At 41.9% G+C, this 26,377-nt stretch overlaps 1 protein-coding gene across 9 annotated transcripts in view; it reads right to left on the minus strand.

Moving 5' to 3' along the window:
- The window catches only part of FHIP1A (FHF complex subunit HOOK interacting protein 1A), a 232,918-nt gene that overhangs the window by 55,971 nt on the left and 150,570 nt on the right, over positions 1–26,377 (minus strand). For all 9 annotated transcript variants that reach the window (XM_080915260.1, XM_080915257.1, XM_080915258.1 and 6 more), the window contains 3 exons: positions 14,866–15,492; positions 6,474–6,632; positions 4,378–4,464 (listed from right to left, as the gene is read on the minus strand). In XM_080915260.1, coding sequence (XP_080771386.1) covers positions 4,378–4,464; positions 6,474–6,632; positions 14,866–15,492 — 873 coding nt within the window. The remainder of the gene's footprint in view (positions 1–4,377; positions 4,465–6,473; positions 6,633–14,865; positions 15,493–26,377) is intronic.

Below are 26,377 nucleotides of genomic sequence, written 5' to 3' on the forward strand. Positions count from 1 at the left end.
TCCTAAACATTTCTTTTGATAAAACCACAGAAAGACACTTCCCTCTGAGGGAGGTGCGACCTGAGGCCTTGCTTACCTTCAGAGGATGGAATATGAATAGAAAGACATGTGTCACTTCCAGATAAAAGCTCCATGTCTCCTCTGACACTGTGACAGGTGATGTAGGTTCCAGGGTGATGGTTTTTGTCAACCTGATCTCCAAGTGCCTTCCTGCATTGCTCCCTGTTTGTTCAATCTTTCCTTTGCTTCTACTTTTCTGAGAATCCAGGCTGGTGCAACCAACCAATGCGTGTCTAGCTTTGGAATATTTGTTTGGACAAACTAAACAGACAGAGAAGCTGACAAGGTACCCTTTAATCTGAAGTAAAAAAGAACCAACCAGCTTGAATGCCTATATATGCATCTACAGCTGAATTTATTTGTTTCCTATATTTGCCAATAACATTTTTTTAAATTTAACTTTTAAAAAAGCATGCTCAGCCTATCTGTAAAACTTAACTTTCCTAAAATATCCAAAGTAGGCCTCCAACCTTATTCTAAACTCTGGAGGCTATATGTATTTGGGAATTTAAACTTTTAGAAGAATGATATATTTATCTGCCATGTTTTATATAAAATCCTCAGAAGGTCTGGGTTACCACCCTAAACTAGGCATATTAATATCTCTCCACAGAACATACAAATATTAACACACACAGGTTAATGAAAATCAACAACCTCGAGCTAGTTCAGGTAGGACCAGACACCAAATGTACTCAGCAAGGTTGGATGGGGTGGCAAATGAATTGATAAAAAATGTTGTGTTCAAGGCTTTCTGAGTCACCTTTATTTCTCATGCTAGAGGGTAAACCCAAGGTCTCATGCATGCTCAGCAAAGCCTACTCCCAGCCCTAGAGCTTTCTCTCTGTGTTCAGCTTGCACATGGCTGTGAAAGAAAGTCATGCAGCGTTCAAAAAGAACCTCACGAGTTTTGCACTAGCTCAAGGAATAAATGGCTGTGCCTCAGGTTGGATGACGGCATGAGAGTAAGCTTGTGAGTGCAGAAGCCTGTGCCCATCGTCTGCAGCAGCAAGGAGCCGCTGGGGGGTGTCCACCAGCAGCCTGCACACTCCTTCCCATTTTCCCTACTCACAAGGTTGTGAGTGTGCATGCATGCGGGATGTGGTGTGCATCTGATTTGTTATTAGGGGAGTGGAGGTGTGTACGTCCATGTGTATAAGGCAGGGGTCAATGTCAAATGTCTTTCCTCCCTTTCTTCCTTTACTCCCTGATGCGGAGTGTTTCTAAATCTGAAGTTTACTGACTCTGATAGGACAGCTGGCCAATGAACTTCCAAGATCCACCTGTCTCTACCTGCCCCAGCCCTATCTTGTCCCCACCGCATGGGGAGTCAAGATACATGATACTAAACCTGGTTTTACGATGTGAATCTTTGGGGATCCAACTCAGATCTGCACCCATTTATGGAAGGCATTTCATTCACTGAGCCATCTCCCTAGTCCCTTCATTGGGTTTTGCAATGCATAATCTCTGGTTAAGAAATGCTGTTGAAATATATTGATCAATGTATGAAGAAATTCTAAGTATGAATCTATTTGTATTATTTATGAGGCAGAGAGAATAAGTTCACCTTTATAACCTGCCTACGCGATGTCAAGTAACTAAAAAGTTATGCATGATTTTGGTGAGAGAGTGCACAAAGGGGGTTTTATTTAGAAGACTGACTAAGGCCCTGCTGTTGTGGAAGCAGATATGAAACTTGCAAAACACAGTGGCAATTCCTCTAGCATGCCTGAGCCCAGACTTGAAGTACCCTTTCAGTACCCAAGGGGGAGGTGTAGGAAGTAGGATTCCACCGCTCCCACTGGGAGCCTCTCAAGATACATCCAGCTCTGACCTGCTCTGAGTGTCTGTCCCTGGTCTGTTGGCTGAGACAGGTGCCTATCAGCTGTCACTGCTCTCAGCCAAGAGGTGAAGGGCAGGTTGTTCCTAAGCCTTTCAACTATAAGTGTTAAAAACAGGAACAGACATATAAAAAATGGTAAACGATAAGAAAAATAATTAAGGTAGAGAACAATCAGTCTTTGGTCTCTCTGGACACTAAGTGGAAATATCTGGAGAAGAACTGTCACTAATAGATAAAAATCAAAGAATCTTAATTAGAGAGTTGGAAATTAAAATCGAATACAGTAACATTCAGTGTTCATCTCCTGTGTTCTATATTATATGGACTTTTAAAAATAAACATGCATTAACTTCACAGTTTTAAAATCTCCAATTTTAAGTTATGGACATAACTAAGAATGGAGTCAGGTGGCGTATTCACAGTGTTGTTTAAAAATCACTCTCTCATAAAGTACTGTCTGAAAAGGTGTCAACTGTCTGCTGGCACGTCCCTAAACATTCCACTGTGTGTTCGTTTTCCTTTGGTTGGTTGGTTGGTTGGTTGGTTGGTTGGTTGGTTGGTTGGTTGGTTAGTTGGTTAGTTGGTTGGTTGGTTGGTTGGTTGGTTGGTTGGTTAGTTGGTTGGTTGGTTGATTGGTTGGTTAGTTGGTTGGTTGATTGGTTGGTTGGTTGGTTGGTTGGTTAGTTGGATGGTTGGTTGATTGGTTGGTTAGTTGGTTGGTTGATTGGTTGGTTGGTTGGTTGGTTGGTTTGGTTTTTCATACTTCTTAAGTCTGAGGAGATGTCCACACTCAGCAATGGACACATCCCAGAGAACAAAACACACATGAGCATTACCCTCAGAAGGTGCTGTGAATTTGGATGTTGAACACACATGGCTCACGCCTCAGTTCCTCGGTCATTCCTAAGAGCTGTGAGGAAGTGAGGTAGAGTCTTCGCAATGGCTCTGTGAGCTGAGCTCATGCAGTTACAGAACTCACTGTGCCACAGTGAGATCACAGCAAGATGCTCTGTTGGTCCAGAGCACAGTAGAGTGTCTACAGATAACGGGATGTGCTACACTGAGAAACGTTCCCAGGAAAGTTCTCACTATAAAGAAATAATAGGTGTTTGGGAAGCTAAATATGTTTGACTTGACTCTTTAACATTACATTAATCTGTATGCGTATCAAAGCTGCACTTGAAATCCCATGAACATGAGAAAAGAATTGCCATCAACATCTATTACATTAAAGTATGTTAAAAATAATAACAAAATAGTGTTGGAAATGTAATAGTGATAAAATTGCTTGGTGTTAGCAGGTGAGTGAGAAATAATTAGGAAATGAACAAGGAAGAAAGACTTCACGTGAGATCTCTAATCACAGCTAAGAATTTCAGTAGTTCCTTCAGATTCCACTGAAATGGAAAGTTCTTCTCCATACAGATTTAGAGACCTCAAAGCCAGACATACACCCGACCCCTGAACAGTGGAATACTGGCCAACACAAGGACAGCGTAGACATGTGGAAGGCCGACTTCTCCAATCGTATGCCCTGTGTTTCCCAGTACAGCTCTAATTCCACAGACTTGGTCTCTCTGTGTCTATCAAACACTAAAGTAACTTGAGGGAACGCCATATCAGACTAAGTACAGTTTGTTTCACACCATGTGTCCACTGAGCAAGAAGGGCAGACACTAAATAGCAAGAGAGCAACAGCTGCCCTGAGCCAGACATGCAGCTGCGCATGCTTCAAGCCTACAGCACTGCTGGAATCCAGGTTTTTTAAAAACATTTTAAAATAATAACACACAAAATGTAATTTAAACATACAGAAAAAAGGACCTTTTGTCCATGACACATTATGAATTAATTCTTACTTCTCTCCCAACCAGCGAAAAAGACTCCTTAAAATTAGATTTCTAGGTTCCTGGGTTTCTCATAATAACTCTCAATGGAAAAGATATCAGTTGATTTATTAAATATAAAGTGAGAGCCATAGGCATTCAGTGTGTTGCTAATGAGACAGCCAACCTTTGGTGGGACCTTAACATGGCTTCACTTTAATTTTTTGCTATCGCAAAATTGTTGTAATAGAAAATCATGTTCTACTGAGGAGGAGGTGAAGCTGAGGCCCCGGCGCCACATCTACTCTCTCCAGGCCCACAGCAGCCCACACACTCTCTGTGAAAGACACACCTCACAGGACAGCTCGACGGCCTATTCATAGCAGCCCACTGAGGAACTGAAGTCAATCCCAGAGTCAAAGACCATGCATCACCTCTCTGTAGACTGTCAAACTTGGCATTCCATTTCACTAAACGGGGCCCATCTAACTTACACCATGGATATTTTTAAGACCCTGTTTGAGACTAAGAACTTTGGGTGGAACAAGAAGAAAAATAGGGCTATACCCACTGCTGACTCAATTACAAAACTCCTCTGTTTCCCTCATACTATGAGAAGACAGATGACCTTAGCCCATCACTGACCTTATGAAGGGCAGGAGCCAATACTGGTACCAAAAATCCATTGTAAATGTAGCTGACAAGCTGCGTGCGGATCAAGGGGTGAGCCACCTGAGACGGAAGCAGATGACAGGGTTCACTCTCAAAACCAAACAGTTCTGTCTTCATCTTACATTCAAATAGAAACCCTAAATTTGTGCCAAGCTTCACTTCTTAAATAATACTTCAGACCACACAATGATGTGATTTTTTAAAAATATCTATTACAGTATAAACAGCTAAAATTATACTTCCAACTATAGAAAAGATGTTAATTTTAAAGTTGACTTGAAAAAGACAGACAATGAATAGACTGAATATGCATAAATATTTATAAGTTAAAAATGAATAAATTATAAAGTATAATTTTTGCCCCTTAACTCCTCCTAGGTTCAATATCTAACTGTGACTACCTTTTTAAAAAGAGTGTAACTATAGAAAATAATAATTAAATTCACTTATTTTGCTAACAGAGAACTGTGACCATGCATTTTCTGATATTTCTGATATTTAGGGAAGAAAGGGTCTATAAAATATTCTCATAAAAAGTGGACGGTTATTCAAAAGCAGAAAACACTGCTGGTGTTACTTCCCAAAATTGATTTTCAAAATATAAGTAACATGGACAAACCTTTACTAATATATTTTATACTTTCAGGGGTTCCCTAACCTCAAAACAGCTTTAATGAGGGAGAAAAGAAGGGAGGGATAGAGGAAGGGAGGGAAGGAGAGAAGGGGGAAGAAAGGAGGGAGGGAGAGGGAGAAGGAGGAAGGGAAAGAGGGAGGAAGGAAAGGAAGGAGGGAGGAAGGAAGGGAAGGAGGGAGGAAGGAAGAGAGGGAGGGAAGAAGGGAAGGAAGGAGGGAGGGAAGGAGGGAGGAAGGGAAGAAGGGAGGAAAAGAGGGAAGGAAGGAGAAAAGGGAGGGAGGGAGGGAAGGAGGGAGGGAGGGAGGGAGGAAGGGAAAGAGGAAGGGAGGGAGGGAAGAGGAGGAAAGAAGAGAGGGAGGGGAGAAATTCAATCAAACCTAAAGTAAAAGGGAATTTCTAGGGAGGTGCGGCTAGCTGATTAAGTTACTGACAATCTTCCTCTACATCTGAAGAGGAGTGAACAGTAGTTCCATCATCTTTATTCCCATGCATTTCTGCAGAAAATGTTGATAGACTATACTATTAAATGGAAAATAATTTAAAATGTAATCCATTTATCTTAAATACAAATAAAGCTTCCTTTGCCTTAGCAATAAAATAGAGATGGGAGCTAAAGTAATCTACTTTCATTTTCCTCCAGAAGCTGTTTCTTTAGTTGGTAGATAAACAGATTATAAGTAACATTTTTCACCCTAAAAATCACTGTAAAACAAACCTGATTTCTTAATAAATCCAATATAAAGGTAGTATTTATGCTACATAGAAGAAATTTTGATGAAAACTTAGTACACCCTTAAACATATATAAAATTGGATTCTTATTGAAAACAGTAACAAGAAATTTGAAGGTAAAAAAAAAATCTAATCAAAAAGCCAGCTACACAAGAGTTCAGTGGCTGTTTTTCCCCTAAAGCGAGACAATTTCAAAGCAAATTTAATTTGTGTAGCTAAGAAGATTGTTAACTTCTTCCAAATTCAATTGGGATAACAATATTCTTTATGTAGTGTGCACCATTAAACAAAATAAAGTGTTTTCCTTTGTAAGCTCCCAGGAAGACCTTGAAGTAAAAGTGTTATAATTTGGAGTACTTAAACAGCCTAAAAATATCTATTTAATGAGCCAACCACTGAACTTATTTTTGATGGGTAAGTGGATAATCAAAACAGAATAACACTTTTTTTATGGAGAAACAAAATCTTGTCATTTGCTTTCAACTGGAACTTTTCAGAAGCCCACCAAACGTTTTTCACTCAATTCAGGATACTCAATGGGATTCAAGCAAAACCATTATTCCTTCAGTAAGCACATCTCAAAACTAGCAAAGGGTCAGTCTTGAAGAAATCGGAGCAGTGCAGGGTGCTTATGCACACTAGTCCCCCACAAGGCTTGAGCTCTGACCAGACTCTGGCCAGCAATGGCTTCTGGGCTGCAGTACCTGGATGACTGCGTTGCAGAACTCCAGGGAGTTCATGAACTGCACGAGGGCAGGCAGCAAGAGCCAGTCGTCCTTCAGAAGACAGTGCCACTCCTCACCCTTCTCTTCCAGCTTCGTGGGCAGTGACGAGTAGAGGCCACTGAGTCCCGTAGCGAGCACCTGATTCAGAAACAAAAGCAGCAAGTCGTCATGGTTACAAGGATGCCTGTGCTACTAGTCCAAAGACCAAACTTTGAGCAGCAAGGGATTAATGTGAGAAGGTAGCAACTAGTTAGGGGAGGATAACTATGTGCATGGACTAGGAAGGCTACTACAGCAGACAGCAAGACAAATCCAGAGTTACTTAGCTATGAGTCAAGAGAGTGGGAGGCTGGGGAGGGTGATTCATCTTTTATGCCAGGTACCAGGATGACAAAGATGAATGAAATGTGACTCTCATACCCAAGAAGTTCAGGGAAGGGACAAACTCATAGAAACACAGTACAGGACAACTTGGTGAGTGCCAATAGAGAAACATGTCAGTGCCAATACAAGCCAAGCCCGTGGAAGAAGCCTGCGATGGAGGCAGTCCCTACTTACAAGCAGGGATGCTGAGCAGTGTTATGAGAAAGGTTGCTTGCAGGTTAAGGGTTCTGACTGACATTTAGTAGCAGTTTATGTTAGAAAACACTTTCGTGTATATTATTTCCTTCAACTATCACAAACAATATAACAGAAGAAAGAAGTGGGTGAGGATGAAGGTCACCGAGCTATGTGACACAGGTTCCGACAGAGGTGATGTTCCACACCAGTAGAGTCTCTCATGAACATGGATAAGGATGATCTCACAAGACAGCTAGTTTTAAGCCAGAACCTCAGATTGACTTTTCACCTGTGTTCCCAGCTCTTAAAACTACATTGACAATATTTGGGCCAGATAAGTGAAGTGAAGAACTTCAAACATTCAGGAGGTGAGTGGGAGGAGACTGGAAGGTCGAGATGTAAAATAAGTAAAATAAATGAATATGTATATAATATAAATCATATATAATATGTAATTTATGTTTATGTTAATATATGTTATTTATGTTTATATTTTACATTTATATCTATATATATTTATATTATATATTTATATATAATATAATGTGACATGTTATATAATTAATATAATACATTAGATATTATACATGTATTATACAATACATTATATAGCATAATATATAACATATTATATAGATATATTTAAAAGATAAGTGTGAAAAAGGATCACACTTCATGCTGAGAGCTTATAGGATAGAATACTGGGGAAGCAGTGAATTTCACAGGGTGGGGGGCTTCCCACTTAGGAAGGGATGCTACTTCTGTAGCATCTCAGACATCCTGACTTAGCAATTGTACAGAATAGCATGGACTATACACAAGAAGCCAGCTATAAGGCCAGCAAGATGGCTCAGAGGTAAGGGTGCCGGATACCCGACCACCTGAGTGTATTCCCAGCACCCACATGGTAAAGAGCAAAAACTCACTTCAGCACATTGTTCTCTGATTTCCACACCACACCACGGCATTTGCATGCCCACACATAGACACTTGTAGGCATTACAAAATAAATAAGGGCACGTGTAATTAAAAACTGAAAGAAAAAGAAGTCAGCTCCAAGAGACACCATTCTGCCACAGATCCTGAATTTACTCAAATGGATGAAAACATTCAGGACGGTATTCTGAGTCAGGCCCAGAAAAGAAGTAGACACACTTCATTGATCTCCCAGTCCATCAAAAGACAAACGAGGAATTACAATAATGTCAGAAACATTTAAATGCATGATAGGAGATGTAAGATGCCGTTGATAAACAAGGTGCTTAGCTCAACCTTGAGGGTAGGGAATGAAATGTGGGAACTGGTTTCAGAAGTGCTGTCTAGGCTGCTGAAGAGGAAACAGCAGCTAGCCAGAAAATGATGGTGGTGGAAGGAAAGCTACTGCAAGCAGAGGAAAGCCTGGGCAAGCGCTAAAAGGAGAAAGAAGAGACAGCATCCGCCAGGAGGGAGAAGCCAGACACTGTCAGAGCAAAAAGGCTGACCACATGAACAGAGAGGTAAACATGAGCCGTATCCTTCAGGATTCTATGGTCAAAACGCTTCTGAGACACCTGGATGGAGAGCCCCAAGTACAGCTGTGTGGGTCTGATGCCTGGGAAAGTGTAGGCTAGAGGTGGCCGACTACAGCCTCCCTGTGGAGGTAGCACTGGAGCCCACAATCAAAGAGGATGGAATAAGGAAGGCGATGAAAAGAAACAATCAGAAATTTTCAAGTCCAGGGAAGTACATTTCCATAGACTGGTTACCTCTCCTTTCACCTTGTCCTCCCTCCCTTGGTGAGACAGTCACCTCTCTGGCTTACTGGAGTTTACTATCTGTCTTCTCCATCTCTTCTGATTGGATTTGGTCACATCAATCTATACTGGACACATGGGTGGGTGATGGAGTCAGGTGTGTTGAGTTGAGTTGCGAATGTGATCTTCCAAGACTGAATTCAATGGTAAGACATGATAAGTCTTAACAAAAAACTGATAGGCACTGAGGTGGTACAGGAGAAGGCCACACTGTACAGTAAAGGACAGTAAAACAGATGGACCATAGCAACATTAAAGACACAGACAGACAGACAGACAGACAGACAGACAGATCTTTGTTCTATTTTCTAGAAACCTTCATTCACCCATACATTAATTCACTCATTAGGAAAAAAAAAAAAAAAAAACTAACGACTTAATTTCAGGTCAGGTGCTAAGTATAGGAAACAAAACTGTAAGCAAGATTGATCCTTTATCTCTTTAAAAATCAGGGCATCTGTGGTCCCCAAGGCAAATATCTTCTATTTAAAGTATTTAGTTCGTTGTCAACATACTCATACAAATCACTTTAATACTAGTTTTGAATGTGACCCAAATGAGTTGTCTATTATAAATCAGAAACCTCTAGCAAAGGCATATGAAGCCCAAAGTCCCCTAGAAGGGAAGTCTAATCTTGATACTACATTTTAAAAAATCAATTACATTTGCTAACTCATGCTAAATTAACCACAGAACAAAGACTTTAATTCTGTGTTCTCCTGGTTTCTTAACCACTTTGAGACTCTGAAGATGAATTCATAAAGACAAGCTTAATTTGTCTGACTAAAAAGCTGGGAATAACTATTCAGTCTATCTACATAATTACAGCAACATTAATTTTCAAATTACATACATCAGTGACAGTAATTAAAAACAATACATACCTAATATTCACTTTTTAAGTGAGTATTCTAAAAGGGCAGGGCTAGGATGTGAACAGGAGAAAACCTGCCCAGACTGACAACACACCCCATGCAGAACTGACAGCTGGGAGGGTGGGTATCCCTACCATGTCCCTGCGACCATAAGACAGGACTAATCGATAGCCATTATCTTCCTCAGAATGGCAAAAAGAATAATGAGAAAAGTATTCTGCAAAATAATAAGCATTACATACTCAGATGGGACAGGTGTGTGTGTGTGTGTGTGTGTGTGTGTGTGTGTGTGTGTGTGTGTTCACATCTATTGACAACTGTATTCCCTTCCAAGGCTTTGGGTTTCGTTTGCTTCTTTTTTGTTCTTTGTTTTGTTTCCAGGCTCAAGAACTAACATCAAAAGTGATTCACTTTTAAATTTCACTGTGTAACTTGAAAGCTAACGTATAAAAGGCATATATATCGGCATTCAACGGGTAATTAAAAATCAAGTGTACTCTTTTAGCCTTTTATTGATTCAGACCGAAAAACTGTAAAACATTGTTTATTCTCAATACATTAAATATTAACCAGGTGCTTTTCACTTATCTTCTCCCAAAAGTATCCTTAAATAAAATTATCATGGGCTGGGGATATGACTCAGCAGGTAAAGTTCTTTCTGCATAAGCAAAAGGACCAGAATCCTAATCTCCAGAACCACATAAAAGCCAAGGAGGTGTGGCTATAATTCCAGTGCTCAGAAAGTGGAGAAAGGGAATCCCCAGAGCAAGCTAGATATCTAGAGCAGCCAAAATGGCACTATCTAGCTTCAACTGAAAGACTCAGTCTCAATGGATATAGGTGATCAAGGAAGAAAACTGACATCAGCCTCGGGTGCAGGTGCACACACACACACACACACACACACACACACACACACACACACACAAACACACACACATGCATACATGCACAAATACAGGCACTCAAATATATGTTTGTGCATATGAACATATGGATGTGCGTATGCATTTATGTATGGATAGCTGGATGTGTGTATGCATATATGTATGTATGCACATGTAAGTACCCTCACACATGGAAATACATTAACACACATGCACACACACACACATTCAGGCACCCAAATATGTATGAGTGCTCATATGTGTGTATCCATGTACCTCCACACAAGGAAACACATATACACACATGCATGCACAAAAAGAAAAGACAAGAACAAAGGAAGAAAGTATGGATCACCATATAGGGCCATATGGATAATGGCAGTGAAAACCAATTAACTTCTTGACAGTCATGTGTGGTGAATCTACAATAAGCAGAGTTAGTATCAGATGAATGTGACTTTGAGCTGAATTCTGCCATTAACTGGTAGCTGTTAAACTCTCTAAACTTAAATGAGCTGAGCTATTGTAAGGGTTAAGGACAAGAACACATGCAGGATTAGAGTAATAGTTTCCACATGGTAATGGAAGACAGACAATCCAGGCACACAGCACTGAGCAAGTCAAGGTCAATCCTTAAACATCCCATGGTACTTGGTTAATTTTAGCAGATACAAAGACTTTTAGCAGATGGCTTTGGTTGGAAGCTCGCAGCAAAACACCTGGTAGAAAGCATTTGATACAACTTGCCAAAATAAAAAGCCTCGTAAGTTTTGGATATGGGATGAATAACTTCCTACCTGTGGCTCTGTACCTAAAGGTCACCTGCTCTGATTTGCATGGCCTGATTTATGGATACTAGACTTTGCCAACATGTGACAAATGGTCTAAATGTAACCGCCAACATTTAGTTTTTTTTAAAAAAAAAGCAAAACAGGATCTCTTAGTGCCCAGCCATTTGTTGGTAGAGGATTGAAGAGAACCTTTCTGGAGAACCTTTCTGGAGAACCAAGAGATGAGAGAGCAGGGCCAGCCAGTTCTTTCTACCAACTTTGAAGACACAGGTTTCCAAAGAGGTCCAGTTTGCACAGAGAGTCATTACTCTTCTAACAGCCTGATGCTAACACACTTTGACAATCATACTAATTAGAGAAAGCTTTTTGTCAACTGTGGCCCTTAACTGGTTAGTTAATAGCATATGCTTTTATCTGCAACATAAAGGGGCCTTTTTTATTTTAATTATGTTGTCAGATATAATTATGGAAAATGGAGTATAAATGAAATTATGGGCTCTATCCTGAGGGGTAATCTAACACAAGAACTTGTCTTCTATTCTAGCAAATGAGGTCAGCTAGCAATGTTGTTTGCCCTCCAGTTTAAATGAACTGTACAATGTTTTAGAACACATTCTTATAAAAGCAACAATTACTGAAATCAGCTTAAACACAGTTAATGAAAATTTAAACACCAAGGCCACGCCCCATTCTTCTCCCAATGCACTTGAATTTTTAAGTTATGAACTATTACAGATAATCAGAAAATAATAGATTCAAAACTATCAGAAATACTTATAAAATTGTATCATTTTGCTCTACTTTCTTCAGAGTGCTCTGCATGTTTTTAAAACCAGCTGGGGTGTATGGCTGAGTGGTAGAGTATTGTGTGAGGATCTGGGATCAGTCAACCCACATGTGTGAGCACCAGTCAACCCACATGTGTGAGCACCAGTCAACACACATGTGTGAGCACCAGTCAACCTACATGTGTGAGCACCAGTCTACCCACATGTGTGAGCACCAGTCAACCCACATGTGTGAGCACCAGTCAATCCACATGTGTGAGCACCAGTCAACCCACATGTGTGAGCACCAGTCAAACCACATGTGTGAGCATCAGTCAATCCACATGTGTGAGCACCAGTCAATCCACATGTGTGCGCACCAGTCAATCCACATGTGTGAGCACCAGTCAACCCACATGTGTGAGCACCAGTCAACCCACATGTGTGAGCACCAGTCAATCCACATGTGTGAGCACCAGTCAATCCACAGGGCCAACAGAAAAACTGTCCTCCACTCCCATTACCACCTTCTTGTCATCTTCTAGAAGGGCTGTAGTCTTGAAGCTAATACACATTATTCTTATTCTTTTTTTTCTCTCTAACTATATTTATTTTTTACTTTAACTCTATGTGACTGTGACCCCTCAAAAAAAAGATAGGCACCATTTTAAGCTTTATGTAAAGTTTCTGTAAATGTTGACATGGTGGGTAGAACTGTTACTTATATCATTATGCAACATGTTTTTAGGTTTGTTATCTTCATACATGTAGGTTTAGATGCATGCTAATACACATAGTCTAATTATGTTTTGTTTTATATATTTTAACTTTTATTTTCATTAAATCACCATTCAATTAAATCAAAGTCCTTGTGCCAATATTTCTAAGTAAAGCTTCAGGGCCACAAAGTAGGCAAATATTCGATGTTAGTAACCATTAGATATTGTTTTCCTCAGTTAATTTATCTATTTATACTATCTGAAGTTCTTATCTTTTCCATATCTTAAAACACTTGGGCACATTATAGCCACCCAAAGTACACAGTGTCAATTAGAATTTACTTCTGCTGTGCATTCTGTGGCCTTGGACAAACATACAAGACATGTATGTATTCCAATAGCACCAAAGAGAATATGTTACTACCCTAAGAACCAAATGCCCCATACTTTTGCCTGCTGACTTTAGGAGAGGCTTCTCTTTTTACCAATAACATGTCTCTGGTGGACCAGATGGTGTGTAGACTTTTCAAACTGCCTTCTTTCAGCTTGGTAGCCCGTGTTCAAGTTTCCTGAAGTCTTTTCACAATTTGAAAGCTCATTTCATTTAGTTGAGTGATAATTTCAACATCTGGGTGGATCAGATTCTATCCACACACTAAAGGACATCTTGGTTGCTTCTACAATTAAAAACTATGAATAAAGAAGCTAGAAACACCCATGTTCAGGTTTTTGTGTGGATAGAAGTTTTAATTCCTTCGTGTAATACCAAGTAAAGCAAATGATAGACCATATGATAAGAACATGTTTCATAAGAAACATGTTGAACTAGAAAGATGGTCAAGTGGTTAAGAACACTGAATGCTCTTCTAGAGGACCTGGGTTCAATTCCCAGAACCCATAGAGTGATTCACGACCCTTTGTAACTTCAATTCCAGAGGTTCGAACGCCGACTTTTGACCTGCACAGGCACTACACACACATGCACAGACATACATGCAGGCTAATATACTCATACGCATAAAAATGGATAAGTAAATACACCACGTTTTTTAAAAAAGAAAACTATCGAATTGTCTTTCAAAGTGGCTGCACTAGTTTGCATCCCCACCATACTTAATATGAATTCCTATTTTTATTCTTGCCTGCATTTTGTATTGTTAATGCGCTCTGTGAACACTGACTGCTAGTCAACCCCTCCTCGATAACCTCATAACAACAAAAATCTTATCCACTCATAGCAGCTGTCTGGCCTTTCCTAACAAAACTCACCAGGAATCCCAAACCATCTCACATATATTTAAGGCTACAGTATAAAGACTAATAAAAAGAATAGATACAAGAGTGTTCACCAAGCTTATAAAGTATTGATAGCTATTAGCCAACCACTATAACACCAAAATCACTCAGAGACTATGAGCCCCTGAAAATTCCATACTGCTCTCTTTTCCTGGCATGACTGGGCACTGGCTTCTCTAATATACACCACTTTGTTTTCATACCAGGGACTAAGAAACTATACAACGTAGAGACCTTTTTTGTCACTGCAAATATGCATTCATTTTAAAAATAAAATCAATGCTTTAGACCTACAACTAGTAGTCATTATCTTGCTGAGAAACAAATTAACTTGGGAAGCTAGCTGCAAGAGGTCTTACTTCACGCCTTGATTCAGTGGCACAGAGTCAATCTGGAAGGCTTTGAATTTTAAAAGTGCAAGCATAACCAACCACTCTGCACAACACAACAAAGATGGATTGAGAAACAGTAGAGAGTCTAGAGAGGTATTTTGGGCTGTCGCTGCTCAGCCAACTTTTAGCACTGAAACTTGGGTTGCCTGTTGCCTCCAAGCAGGTTCTTCTGAAGACCTTGCCACAGAAGGTACAACTTGGAACACATGGAACAAGAGCATTCACTCTTGGCACATGAGAGGAGAGGGCAGGATGGGGGAGGGAGGAACACAGGAAGGAGAGGAACTTACTGGACAGAAGTAGGTATTTTCCACAATGTGATTGGCCACCATGCTGTTCTCAGCAGACAGAGACATGATAAATAGCAAAGCATCCCGCGCTTGCTGGCCTACGGTGCCCTCTCGATGAATGAAGGGTATCAGAAGAGAGAAGATGAGGAAGTTGGCGGCCCCTTGGTCCTCACTAGTGTGGAAGAAGAGTTCCAGTATGGATGGGTCTTTGGCAAGGATGGAGCAGAGCTGGTTGAGCAGGACGACTAGCTTTCCCTCCACCGCTGGGGTGGCCGTCCCCGAACAGGAGCTCAGCAACATCATGAGGGGCTTCAGGATAGGCTTGTGGTGCAGCAGAGGCTGGTAGGACTGGGTGACCAACATCTCATACATCTTTAGCTGCTCAAGTTTGGTTTCATCCGTGAATTCTCGTCTCAAGCTCCAAAGAAAGAGCTTCTCCATGATGTTCTCACAGACCACAAATTCCAGAATTGGCCCCATCGCAGCATCCTTGGCTTGTTCTTCAATTAGCAGGAAGAGCATGTGTTCTACATAGTTCTGCACAGCGCTGGCCTCATCTGGGGGGATGGATCCATATTTTGCCTGGGTGTTCTTCAAGGGGTCATGCTTCTCTAAGATTTTCACAACCTGAAATATACCAAATGCCACCTGTCACTGATTGCTGTTTACCATAATAATCTCCAAAACACTCCATCACTGGCTTTACCAAACTGGCACAAAACACTGGAGCCATTGGAATGTGTATTGGAATGTGTGTGTGTGTGTGTGTGTGTGTGTGTGTGTGTATCAACTATGTCCATCTATATCAATAAAGGAAAAGAAGAGCAAAAAATGCAAAAGTAATAATTACTCTTATATTCAAAAAGAAAACAAGTCACTTTCCTTTTAAACTATCATACAACATGGTGGCCCTTTAAGTTTCAAATGCATAAAATAATTAGAAGAAAACCTGGCTTTCTCCCATATGCAGTTGCTCTGAAGACTTTGGCAGAGCAACGCAGCTCCTTACATGCTGTTCACAAATACTTTGCTTCACGTCTGCAGTTGGAGGGATGCCCTCTTCAACCACACACGACCCAGGAACAGAAGCAATAAATGGGAAGTGAGAAACTGTAGGCCTGACACACATGGAACTGACTCCAGCAGAAGGCAAAGACACACAAACCAACATCTGCAGAGTCTGAGCATCTCGTTCTTCATGCTAAATAAATAATAAATAGATAAATATCTTTCCAAGATAATCAATTACAAAATAAACCCCTGAAGCTTAGAGTGATATGAAGGTTTTGGACACAGTGATAAAAGTAGCTAATGAAACAAAAATCAGATGCCACCTAACACATGGCAAAGGTAAATACATCTGTAAAGGTGACGATACATCCTTGGTCTAGTTCTTTTCTTTCCCACTGCTGGGATCTGAAGCTTCCAACCTCACTGTACCCACTGATACATATACATGGGTATCTGAAAGTTTGTTATTTTATATCTTAATTTTCATTTACCTTAGTGATACGGGATATCCATGATAATCCCATTCGATTTACTCCCTTTAAAATCCTCACATGGTACTTTTAAAGCCACCTGGCATTTCACCAAGGATACTTTGTTTCTCTTTGCCTTTCTGAATAGCATATAATGGAATGTTTGCCTATGGCGGTTCCCTCCTGGCCCACTTCTGTGATGTGTTGCTACCTGTTCTGTATTTAGGTAACAGGTTTCTTTGAGTTGTTGGGGGAAGCTGGTAAACACACAATGCTATGTCAGCATGCATGAGCAATGAGGGAAATTATTTTTCACGGAAAGGTCTCCATTTCTCTCCTGTCAGAAGCAGGGAAAAAGAACCTTTCCGGACCAGGTAAGTGTATCCCAACATAATGGGCACATCCCCACACCGTCAATGATCTCTATCAATTTCCATCATAAATTTGATAACACTGTGTCCCAGGGGGAAAAGTGATCCTAAAACTCTTGAGTTGACATTTTTCATTTCTTCAGCAGTCACCCAAATGACACACAGCCCACTGACTGGTGGCCACGTGGCAGCCACTGGACATCCTCTTTGCCACACACCACCTGAGAGCGCTCACTGTCCTACACCTTCCTGAGTACTGCAGAAGTCCCTGCAGGCCTACTGAGCTCACCATGGCTCTGGGTTGTGAAAACATCTGCAGGGAGGAACCCAGTGACACACTGGTCCTAAAGGGGCTTTTTTTCAACACCACACATCCCCCAGTCCCCAAAGTACTTAACCTGAAGGTTCTGCATTCTGAAGGACAATAGCCTTGTGCTTTGTTGGTGCTATGATTTCAAATGTGTTGTGTCTACTTGTGAGAGCTGTATTTACAGCTAGGCCTCCAGGTAAAATGCAATTACACTTCTCACTCTGTGCACCGTGTAACTGTCTAAAACTGAGACTGCTTTATATATGGGTAGTGCTATGCCAAAAAAAGAAAGAAAGAAAGAAAGAAAGAAAGAAAGAAAGAAAGAAAGAAAGAAAGAAAAGAACAATCCGGCAATGTGAAGTTACCGTTGTGAATTTGTTCTTGCCCTTTGCCTTGTTAATCTGATTTGAGGGAAAGATGCCCAAAATGTTGGTTTGTGCTAGTGTTCTTTTCCAATAAGAAGAAATAAAAATACCTTTGACCCAGATGGTCAAGAATGAGAGAATTATAACCAAAATACATCACCATACAATACAACTACTGTTATGTAAGTGAATCATATATCGTACACAAATTATATATAAATATAAGTGAAATGATTTCCTAAAGGGCAAACGTAGGGGCTGGAGAATCAGCTCATCAGTTAGGAGGACTCGCTGTTCTTGCAAAGGATCCAGATTCAGTCCCTAAACCCTCATAGCAACTCAGAGCCCTCTGCGACTCCAGTTAGATCTAGCACTCTCTTCTGGCCTGTGCAGGTACCAGGCTCACACGTGACGCACATTCGTATATGCAGGCAAACACTCATGCATAAATCACAAGCATACTGAGAAAAACAAACAAGGTTGAGCAGAGCTGTATATGCCTGTAGTTCCAATACTTGGATAGTAGATCAAAAGTTCAAGGCCAGCATGGGTTATATGTCTAACAAATCTAAAAGGGACGGAGGTAGAGAAGGGGACACAGACTAATGAGACTTTAAGATCAGTTGATTCCGTCCTATTATTTGCTGTCAGATCATAACATAAATCTAAAAGATCAAATAAAAAAGGCTATTTTGTATTAGTGTATAAAAAGAGAAGGAGAATACTGAGATAAAGCAATTATTGAAAACTCAGTTCTCTAGAATGCCTATATGATATAAACTTATAAATAGGGATATATATTTATGTCATACTTACTTAAGCAAATATTTATTGTGTATCTAGTATATATATATATATATATATATATATATATATATATATACAGCAAAACAATTCATACAACCATAAATCACTTTCTTCAGACTAACCTTTATGTATATATGTATTTTTATATGACATTTCTATATAATATGTATTGAAATATTATTTACATATACATAATATTGATTCCAACTCAAGAACACTACCACTGAGCTAAAATTCCCAGCCCTATTAGGAAACAGCTTTCAGAGAGAACTGAGCTAGGCATGATGGCCCACGTCTTTAATCCTCAGCACTTTGGAGGCAAGGCAGGCAGATTTATGTGAGTTCCAAGCTGACATGATCTACACGGGGAGTTCGAAACTAGCCGAGGCTACATAGAGAGACCCTGTTTGTGAGAGGAAAGGACAGAAGAGGAGGGGGAGGGGGGAAGAGAACAGAGAACTTTGTAACTGAATATAAACTGTGCAGCCGCGTTTTAAATTTGTTTTTTATGTCTGTGTGTGCCTGTGTGTGGGCATATGCATGTGTACACAGGTGCCTGTGGAGGTCAGAAGGTGTCAAGTCCTCTTGAGCCAAAGTTCCAGGCACCTGTGGGCTGCTTGGTGTGGGTGCTGGGAACTGAATTCTGGTCCTCTGAAGCGGAGTATGTTTTCTCAAACACCGAGCCACTTGTAAGTAAGTCAGCCTTCCCTGGGACAGCTGCTTTCTAAGCCTTCTGGGTACATAGGCTGAGAAACCTGAGAGCAGGATTTGGATAATCTACAGAGATGAAAGATTTGTTGACCCTGAAGGAAGCAGACACCCGGATCCTCCCAGGAGGTGTGGGTGCGTGCCTGTGTGTCACAGAGTACCCAGGGTTAGCAAGTACTGACTGCTTTTGTGCTCCTGTTGTTACAAATCCTGAGCCTTGCTTCTCAGTAGAACCTTCCCAGGCTCCCACTCCTTCCTGTCCCTGCCAGCAGACATACCTGTGACCTGCTTTAAAGTGGGACTCTGAGGCCACACCCTGGGAATGGCTCCTACCCTAGCAGGAGCTTTCAGGCTTCCTGAGTAGAACTCAGTCTGTATCAAAATGCCAAAGCACTTCTATCCAGATGGGGCCAGGTCCTCCCAGGCGCTGTGGACTGACTCCTGGATGTGACCTGAGCTTTCCTTGTCTTTCCCATTTGTTCCCTGGCTTCACATCACTGCCATCAAATCCTCTTATCCTTCCTTGTTCCTGTTTCCTCTGCCTGCTGCCACTGTGCTGACTCTAAACTAGACTGCTGGGTAGTGCAACACTGAGGCTGCAGACAGACAGCGCCTCCTGCTGCACACAGCCCCTCCTGCTGCTGCACACAGTGTCTCCTGCTGCTGCAAACAGCGCCTCCTGCTGCACACAGCCCCTCCTGCTGCTGCACACAGTGTCTCCTGCAGCACACAGCCCCTCCTGCTGCTGCACACAGCGCCTCCTCCTGCACACAGCCCCTCCTGCTGCTGCACACAGCCCCTCCTGCTGCACACAGCACCTCCTGCTGCACACAGCGCCTCCTGCTGCACACAGTGCCTCCTGCTGCTGCACACAGCGCCTCCTGCTGCTGCACACAGCACCTCCTCCTGCTGCACACAGCGCCTCCTGCTGCACACAGCATCTCCTGCTGCTGCACACAGCGCCTCCTGCTGCTGCACACAGTGCCTCCTGCTGCTGCACACAGCGCCTCCTGCTGCACACAGCGCCTCCTGCTGCTGCACACAGCACCTCCTGCTGCACACAGTGCCTCCTATTGCTGCACACAGCGCCTCCTGCTGCACACAGCGCCTCCTGCTGCTGCACACAGCACCTCCTGCTGCACACAGTGCCTCCTATTGCTGCACACAGTGCCTCCTGCTGCACACAGCGCCTCCTGCTGCACACAGTGTCTCCTGCTGCTGCACACAGTGTCTCCTGCTGCACACAGCACCTCCTGCTGCACACAGCGCCTCCTGCTACACACAGTGCCTCCTGCTGCACACAGCATCTCCTGCTGCTGCACACAGTGTCTCCTGCTGCTGCACACAGCTCCTCCTCCTGCACACAGCGCCTCCTGCTGCTGCACACAGTGCCTGTCCTTGCTGGGAGTAACTGCTCTGTCATACTCAAGTAAGCCTCCTCTAGGATGTATACCATCCACTGTGGGGATTCTGGAAGAGTCACAGTAGGCCAGAGAGTAAACCCAACAAAATATGATTTGTAAACATTTCCTTTACAAAACAAGTTTACTTTATTAAACTGAAAATAATATTTAATAAAGTAATCAGCACATGATGAAAGTCCACACTCATGAAGTAAATCAGCTCAGTTAAAAAACAATAGATGTACTCATCATAACTGTCTTTTCATCTTTAGAGGAGGGTGTGCATGAGATGGGGACAGGGAATATGAGACGGGATCATATTTAATTCCATGTATAAATTAACATAAGTTACAAGTAAACACAAAAATGAATAGTGTGAACAATGGATTTCAAATTACCATCAGATCAAAACAGCTAAATTTAACCTAATTTCAAAGCCATTTGACCTTTAGATATGAGTGCTATTAAGGATATGGTTTTTAAATAGCCTATTTCTTTCATAAGGAGCATCAGATATTCCTACCCTTGTTCCCTAATATGGCCCCGTCAGTGAGTGATAATGGGTTTGAATATTAAATAGTGATGAATCCTAAATAAGAAACAAAGGAAAGGTCCAAATGAATCACATAATTTTACCTCAAACTGCCAAATGATTTATTTTTATTTTTATTTTTGTGATTAAAAACAAGTATTTCTCTGCTAGGAGACCTGCTTCAGTCCAATCTTACTGTTGGCCTATGTCTTCCGTAACAGGTGATTATGCCACCCTGGCTGGGGCATACTTATTTCAAGAGAGTCACGTGAAAAAGAAACTCACAGTTCCACATCTTTTGGCATGCTAATTTAAAGTGGCATTTGTGGAAAAATTCAAGTTACTAAGCAACATTTTCCATTGCACAGAAGGGAAGGATTTAACTGTCATGGGCCAAATTACACTTTATGTACCAAACAAATACAGCAGAAGCTAAGCTTCCACTGGGTCCTTTGCTCCGTACTTAATGCCCAAGTCTTTCCATTTGGGACGTTCCTTGAGTATCTGTCTCTATGGGGTCTTACCAGGACTGCAAGCTAACTACCTGCTGCCTTCTTTCCTCCCTCCCTCAGTCCCTCCCTCTCGCCCTCCTTTCGCCCACTCTTCCTTTCTCTCCCTCCCTGCATCCTCCCCTCCTCCCTCCCTCTCTCCTTCTTTCCTTCCTGTCTGCCTGTCTACTTTCTCTTATTTTCAGAACTGAAGACTGAACCCAGGGTCTTGCCTTACACTGGGCACAAACCTACCACTAAAGCTATTTGTTTTGTAGCTGCTGTTGTCTGTTTTGGCTTTTAAGATAGAATCTACGTCACCTGGGTTGACCTTGAAGTTGCTATATAGCCCAAACTGACCTTGAATTCTCAGTCTTCTTGGAATTACAAGCATGTGCTGTGGGTTGATGTTAAGGTGATACATGATTGGACAGTGGAAAGATAGTGGGGGAAAGACTAGGAAAATAGAAGAGGAGAGGAGGAAGTAATTCTGGGAGGAACAGAGATGGAGGCAGATGTATATATTTCTCTCGGTGCATCTCTAGCTTGATGAGGTTGTTATTATTATTTCTAAGGGTTTCTATGGGTCTTTTTATCTCATATAGAAGGGAAGTTTATATCTTTGTCCATTGGCTGTAAGTTTATTGTGTAGAGGGTTTGTGGACTGAGAATTTAATATATAAACCTGCTTGATAAGTTCCTGGGTTATGGAGTCATGCTTGTACCAGGTGGTGGAGGAAAGGAGCCTGCTGGAGTGGTCATATCTACATGGGACAGAAGCAGGAAAGTAGAGTGAGCTGTGCTAGATTCATAAAGGCAGCATAAGGCCACCAAGTTAGAGATGCCCGAAGTGCCAGATGGCCCCTAGTGGGAGCCGGTAAAGTTCAGGATAAAAGGTTAGCCATCTTTTTAAAATTTACTGCAACATGTGCCACCATGCCTGGCTTTCTTTCTTCTAACAGTAAAACCATACGATCCTTGTAAAACCAGCTTACTTACTCACCTTGCATGTTATCAGCTCTATCCAAAGCCGCAGAGACTTGTCTGAGTCAGGGATTTTAAGATGGGGGTGTGGCAGTGCACACCTTTAATCCCAAGGCTTGGGAGGTAGAGGCACAAGGACCAAGAGCTCAAAGCAATGTGAGCTACATGAGACTGTTCAAAAGCCACAAATAGGGCTGGAGACACGGCCCCACCAGGGAAGCTACCGCTGGTGTGTTGTGTTGCTAAGTGACATAAACGCCTGTCAATGTCTTCTAGTTATTGGTTTATGCCAGTCAGCCTTATTGAAAGAAGCTTCTTTCTGTGGGGTCAACTGGAGTGTGTGTAGCAGGAACAAAACCAGGGTAATGAGAGGTAAATATGATAAAAATATGCATTATATGCGTGAAAGTACCATAATGAACCCATTATTATGCACAATGAATACACACTTCTTACTTGGGATTTCTCTTGCTGTGATAAAACACCATGACTGTAAGCAACTTGGGGAGGAAAAGATTTTATTCATCTTACAATTTGTAGCACATCATCCAAAACCAGGGAAAGAATGGAAGGCAGGAATTTGGAGGCAGGAACCAACGCTTAGGAACACCGCTTACTGACTTGTTCCTCGTGGCTTGCTCATCCTGCCTTCTCATACCACCCAGGATCAGGGGTGGCAGCACCCACAGTGGGCTTCCTACATTAATTAGGTAAGAAAGGACACTATAGGAGGCTCACCGACAAGTCTTATGGAGGTATTGTCTAAATTGTAAGTCTCTCTTCCTAAGTTACTCTAACGTGTGTCAAGATCACAATAAGCTAGCCAGGACTCTTGCTAATAAGACCCCTTTTTGAAAGATAAATCAGAACAATGAAAATAACACAGGAAGAAGGTTCTAGGTGAAAATACTGAACAGAACATTAGCTTCAGCCCCTGTCCAAGCGGACCGAGTACTAGGTGAGTATACAACAGGAGAGCTCAGGCACTGCAGCAGGCTCAGACCTCAGGGTCTCCCAGAAGCACCAGCTGAGCCCAGATCCTCTTAGGGAGCATGGCTTTTGTCTACTTTACTTTCAGCTGTCCAGTTTAAGGACACTTGTAAATCCATAAAGAATCACACCTGCTTAAAATGTTGGTGGATATCAATTTTCTAAGATATTTGAAAGATTAACCAGAATCTTCTAAGCCTTCTAAACTTCCAATCTCCCCACGTCTTTCAGTGTTCTCATTTAGTCTGTGATGAGGGGCATGCCAAAAGCAAAGCTAAACAGAACAAGAAAGCAAGATGCAAACACACACCAAATCCATACATTATATATATATTTTTTTTATATTTCTTTAACAGATTCAGGACTCAGATCTCTATGCTACACACTAGACCTAAGGCCCGCCCTCTAGTTTTCAATACGATGGGAATGAATTGGATATAAGCAATCTACATGCCTCCGTGTTTTTTATCACTTCTCTCTCCTCCGAGATAAAAAGGAAGGACCCAGTGGACTTTCTTCCTTGAACATCATTACTATAATACAGTCCTGATATTTCCTCGCTTCCTTGTTTTCAGAAGGGTCTTGCTATATAGACCAGGCTAGCCTGGAACTCACTAAGTAAGCTAGTCTGACTGTGAACTCTTGTTTTTCCTGTTTCTGCTGCCAAACTACTAGAAATACAAACATACCCCACCTTGCCTGCCTTCCTCCAGTTGCCACCACCACTTCCTCTGTTCCTCTGCTTTAAAAAGTAAGGAGGCAATAAATACTACAAGGTCCATGCGGTCACCAGGTACAAGTGCGCCATGAGAAATAACCAGGGCAGGTGGTTTAACTCATCCGCCCGTTCACTTGGTCACTTTATTAGCTGGTAGCTCAGTGCTTCCTTCCAGTCAGAAAAGTCAATAACCTGCCATATTATACAATGTTCTTGTAAACGACTAAGAATCCAAGGCAAGTACATACTCTTCCTTATTGCTGAAGGTAAGTCCAAAGAGACTCCTGGAAGGTTATATTATACAGTGGTTTTAAATCAGTGCATGTTTAAGCTGGCTTCCTAAACTGCCTGGCTCTTCCAAAGTGTTTCTCATTCTCTGCTTTGCTGTTCAAGAGTTTGTTGAGCACTGACAGTATGCCATACACTGTATGTAACATATGTTACATATCATGGTAACGGAAACGTAAGTGAATCACTAACAGCCCCTGATAATGAGTTGTTTCACAGTGGTGTTGGGAAACAGATGCTGTGCCGACCACTGCAGTATAAGGTGACTGCTGGGACAGTAACAGAAAGACAGAAAGCCTGGGCAATGTTGGGGTGCAGCGTAAAAACATGAAAGAGCGCAGGGAAGTGTCTGGAAGAAGTGATGTTCCAAATGTGTCCTGTAGGAAGCAGCATTTAAGGCACAGAGACACATGGCAGCGGAAAGAGCAACAAGCACTTCAGCTCAGAGGCATGAAATGGAGGACATTTGCCAAGGATGATGGCAGACTCAAATGCCAAGCCGCATCAATTCTGGAGTCACCAAAGTGAGGATCTAAGGACTGGTCTGTGATGTCCTGGCCTATGGATGGTCACATGCCACCTGAAAGTCTAACTAGAGGGCTCTGAGTTTTAGGTCCACTTGTAACTTAAGGTAAAAGATGATCACTCAAGAAGGGGAGAAGAAGCATAGGCCAGGCACAACTCCCTAAGCCTCCATTCTCACCATCAGGGAGGAGGCGTCTCCTGGGTGTCTGCGGAGCACTCTTCAACTATGACATCATGCCCAGTGGTATTTTGGAAATTCAAGTGCAGTACCAGGCAACTCAAGACCTCATCCCTGGAATGATGGACTGCCTTGGACTTGAGCCGTGCTAGATATAGAACTCGATGCCCTTGACAGGATAGGCCAAGACAGAAAGCCACCACCCGAGTCCGTCCATCCCTGTTGACTCTGCAGTCAAAGTGACTCATAAATAGTACAACATAGCCTGCCAAACTCATGTCAGTTATGCCAAATTTATACTGGCGTCTGAACACAGATGAATTTCAGATAGCCGGACTTTTGCTGCCTCCATTTTTCCTAATTTATAGGTAAACAAAAGCATCGTACTTAGCAGCTAATGGCACACCTCAGTAAACAAAAGGTGGCTGTCTAATCCTGACTGTGCCACATTCTTTTAGAGGCCTTTCAGGTTTTCTTGGTTGTCTTGGGGGAGTTGGTTCGGAGGTGCACATGTCAAGAGTTTAGCCTGAGTTTGCCTTTATTCACCTCAGCAGGAGAAGCCACAGTAAAGAACCAAGGTATGTAAGTCTAGAGATGAATTCTCAACTGCTGGTGAGAGTCGTTCCCAGCCCACACCTCTACCTTGCTTAAAATATTTTTGCCTTCCCAGCCTTCTTTTTCACCAACAAAAAAGTCAAAACAGCATTTATTACCAATATTTACTCTTGAAATTTGTCCTTCCTCTGACATCAAAATTTCTTCCACAACCAAGCTACCTAAAGTAAGACATCTTCCACCACTCCCACCCATATCAGCTCCTTCTCTTGACTTAATTCCTGTAGCTGCCCCACCTAGATGCTCCAGGGATGGACTTGAGCTGTTGGCTAGCTCAGCCTCTAAGGGGAAACGGCCACTTAGACACCCATCTGGATTGATTTCTCAGCCAGTATTTTCATTCATACAGTTAGTGGGTGGAAAGGCTCCCAGAACCTCTGTAGACGGAGACTGAGGGCATTTCCCAGATTTACATAGAAGGAAAAGCCAAATCTAAAGAAATTAACAAAAGGTCCTTTCTTTTCATTCATAAAAAGAATCCAGCCAAAGCTAAGGAAATGGTTGGACCATCACGAGACAGGCTCACACTTTACAAGGGGAACTGTTTAATAACTACCATCACTCCCTCTAAGAAGATAGACTCCCACTAAGAAGATAGACTCGTCTTCAGCTCTATATTTCAACAGGAGGGTGCTAAGCACCTGCACGTTGCTTCAGACAACCCACTGTGTCTGATAAGGTGGAAGCCGTTCATACTGTATATGGAAATGATCCGTGGGATTCTAGAACCAGTATTTACTCTCAGCAGT

Source organism: Micromys minutus, assembly GCF_963924665.1.
Source record: "Micromys minutus genome assembly, chromosome: 4".
In the NCBI taxonomy this organism is placed as follows: Eukaryota; Metazoa; Chordata; class Mammalia; order Rodentia; family Muridae; genus Micromys; species Micromys minutus.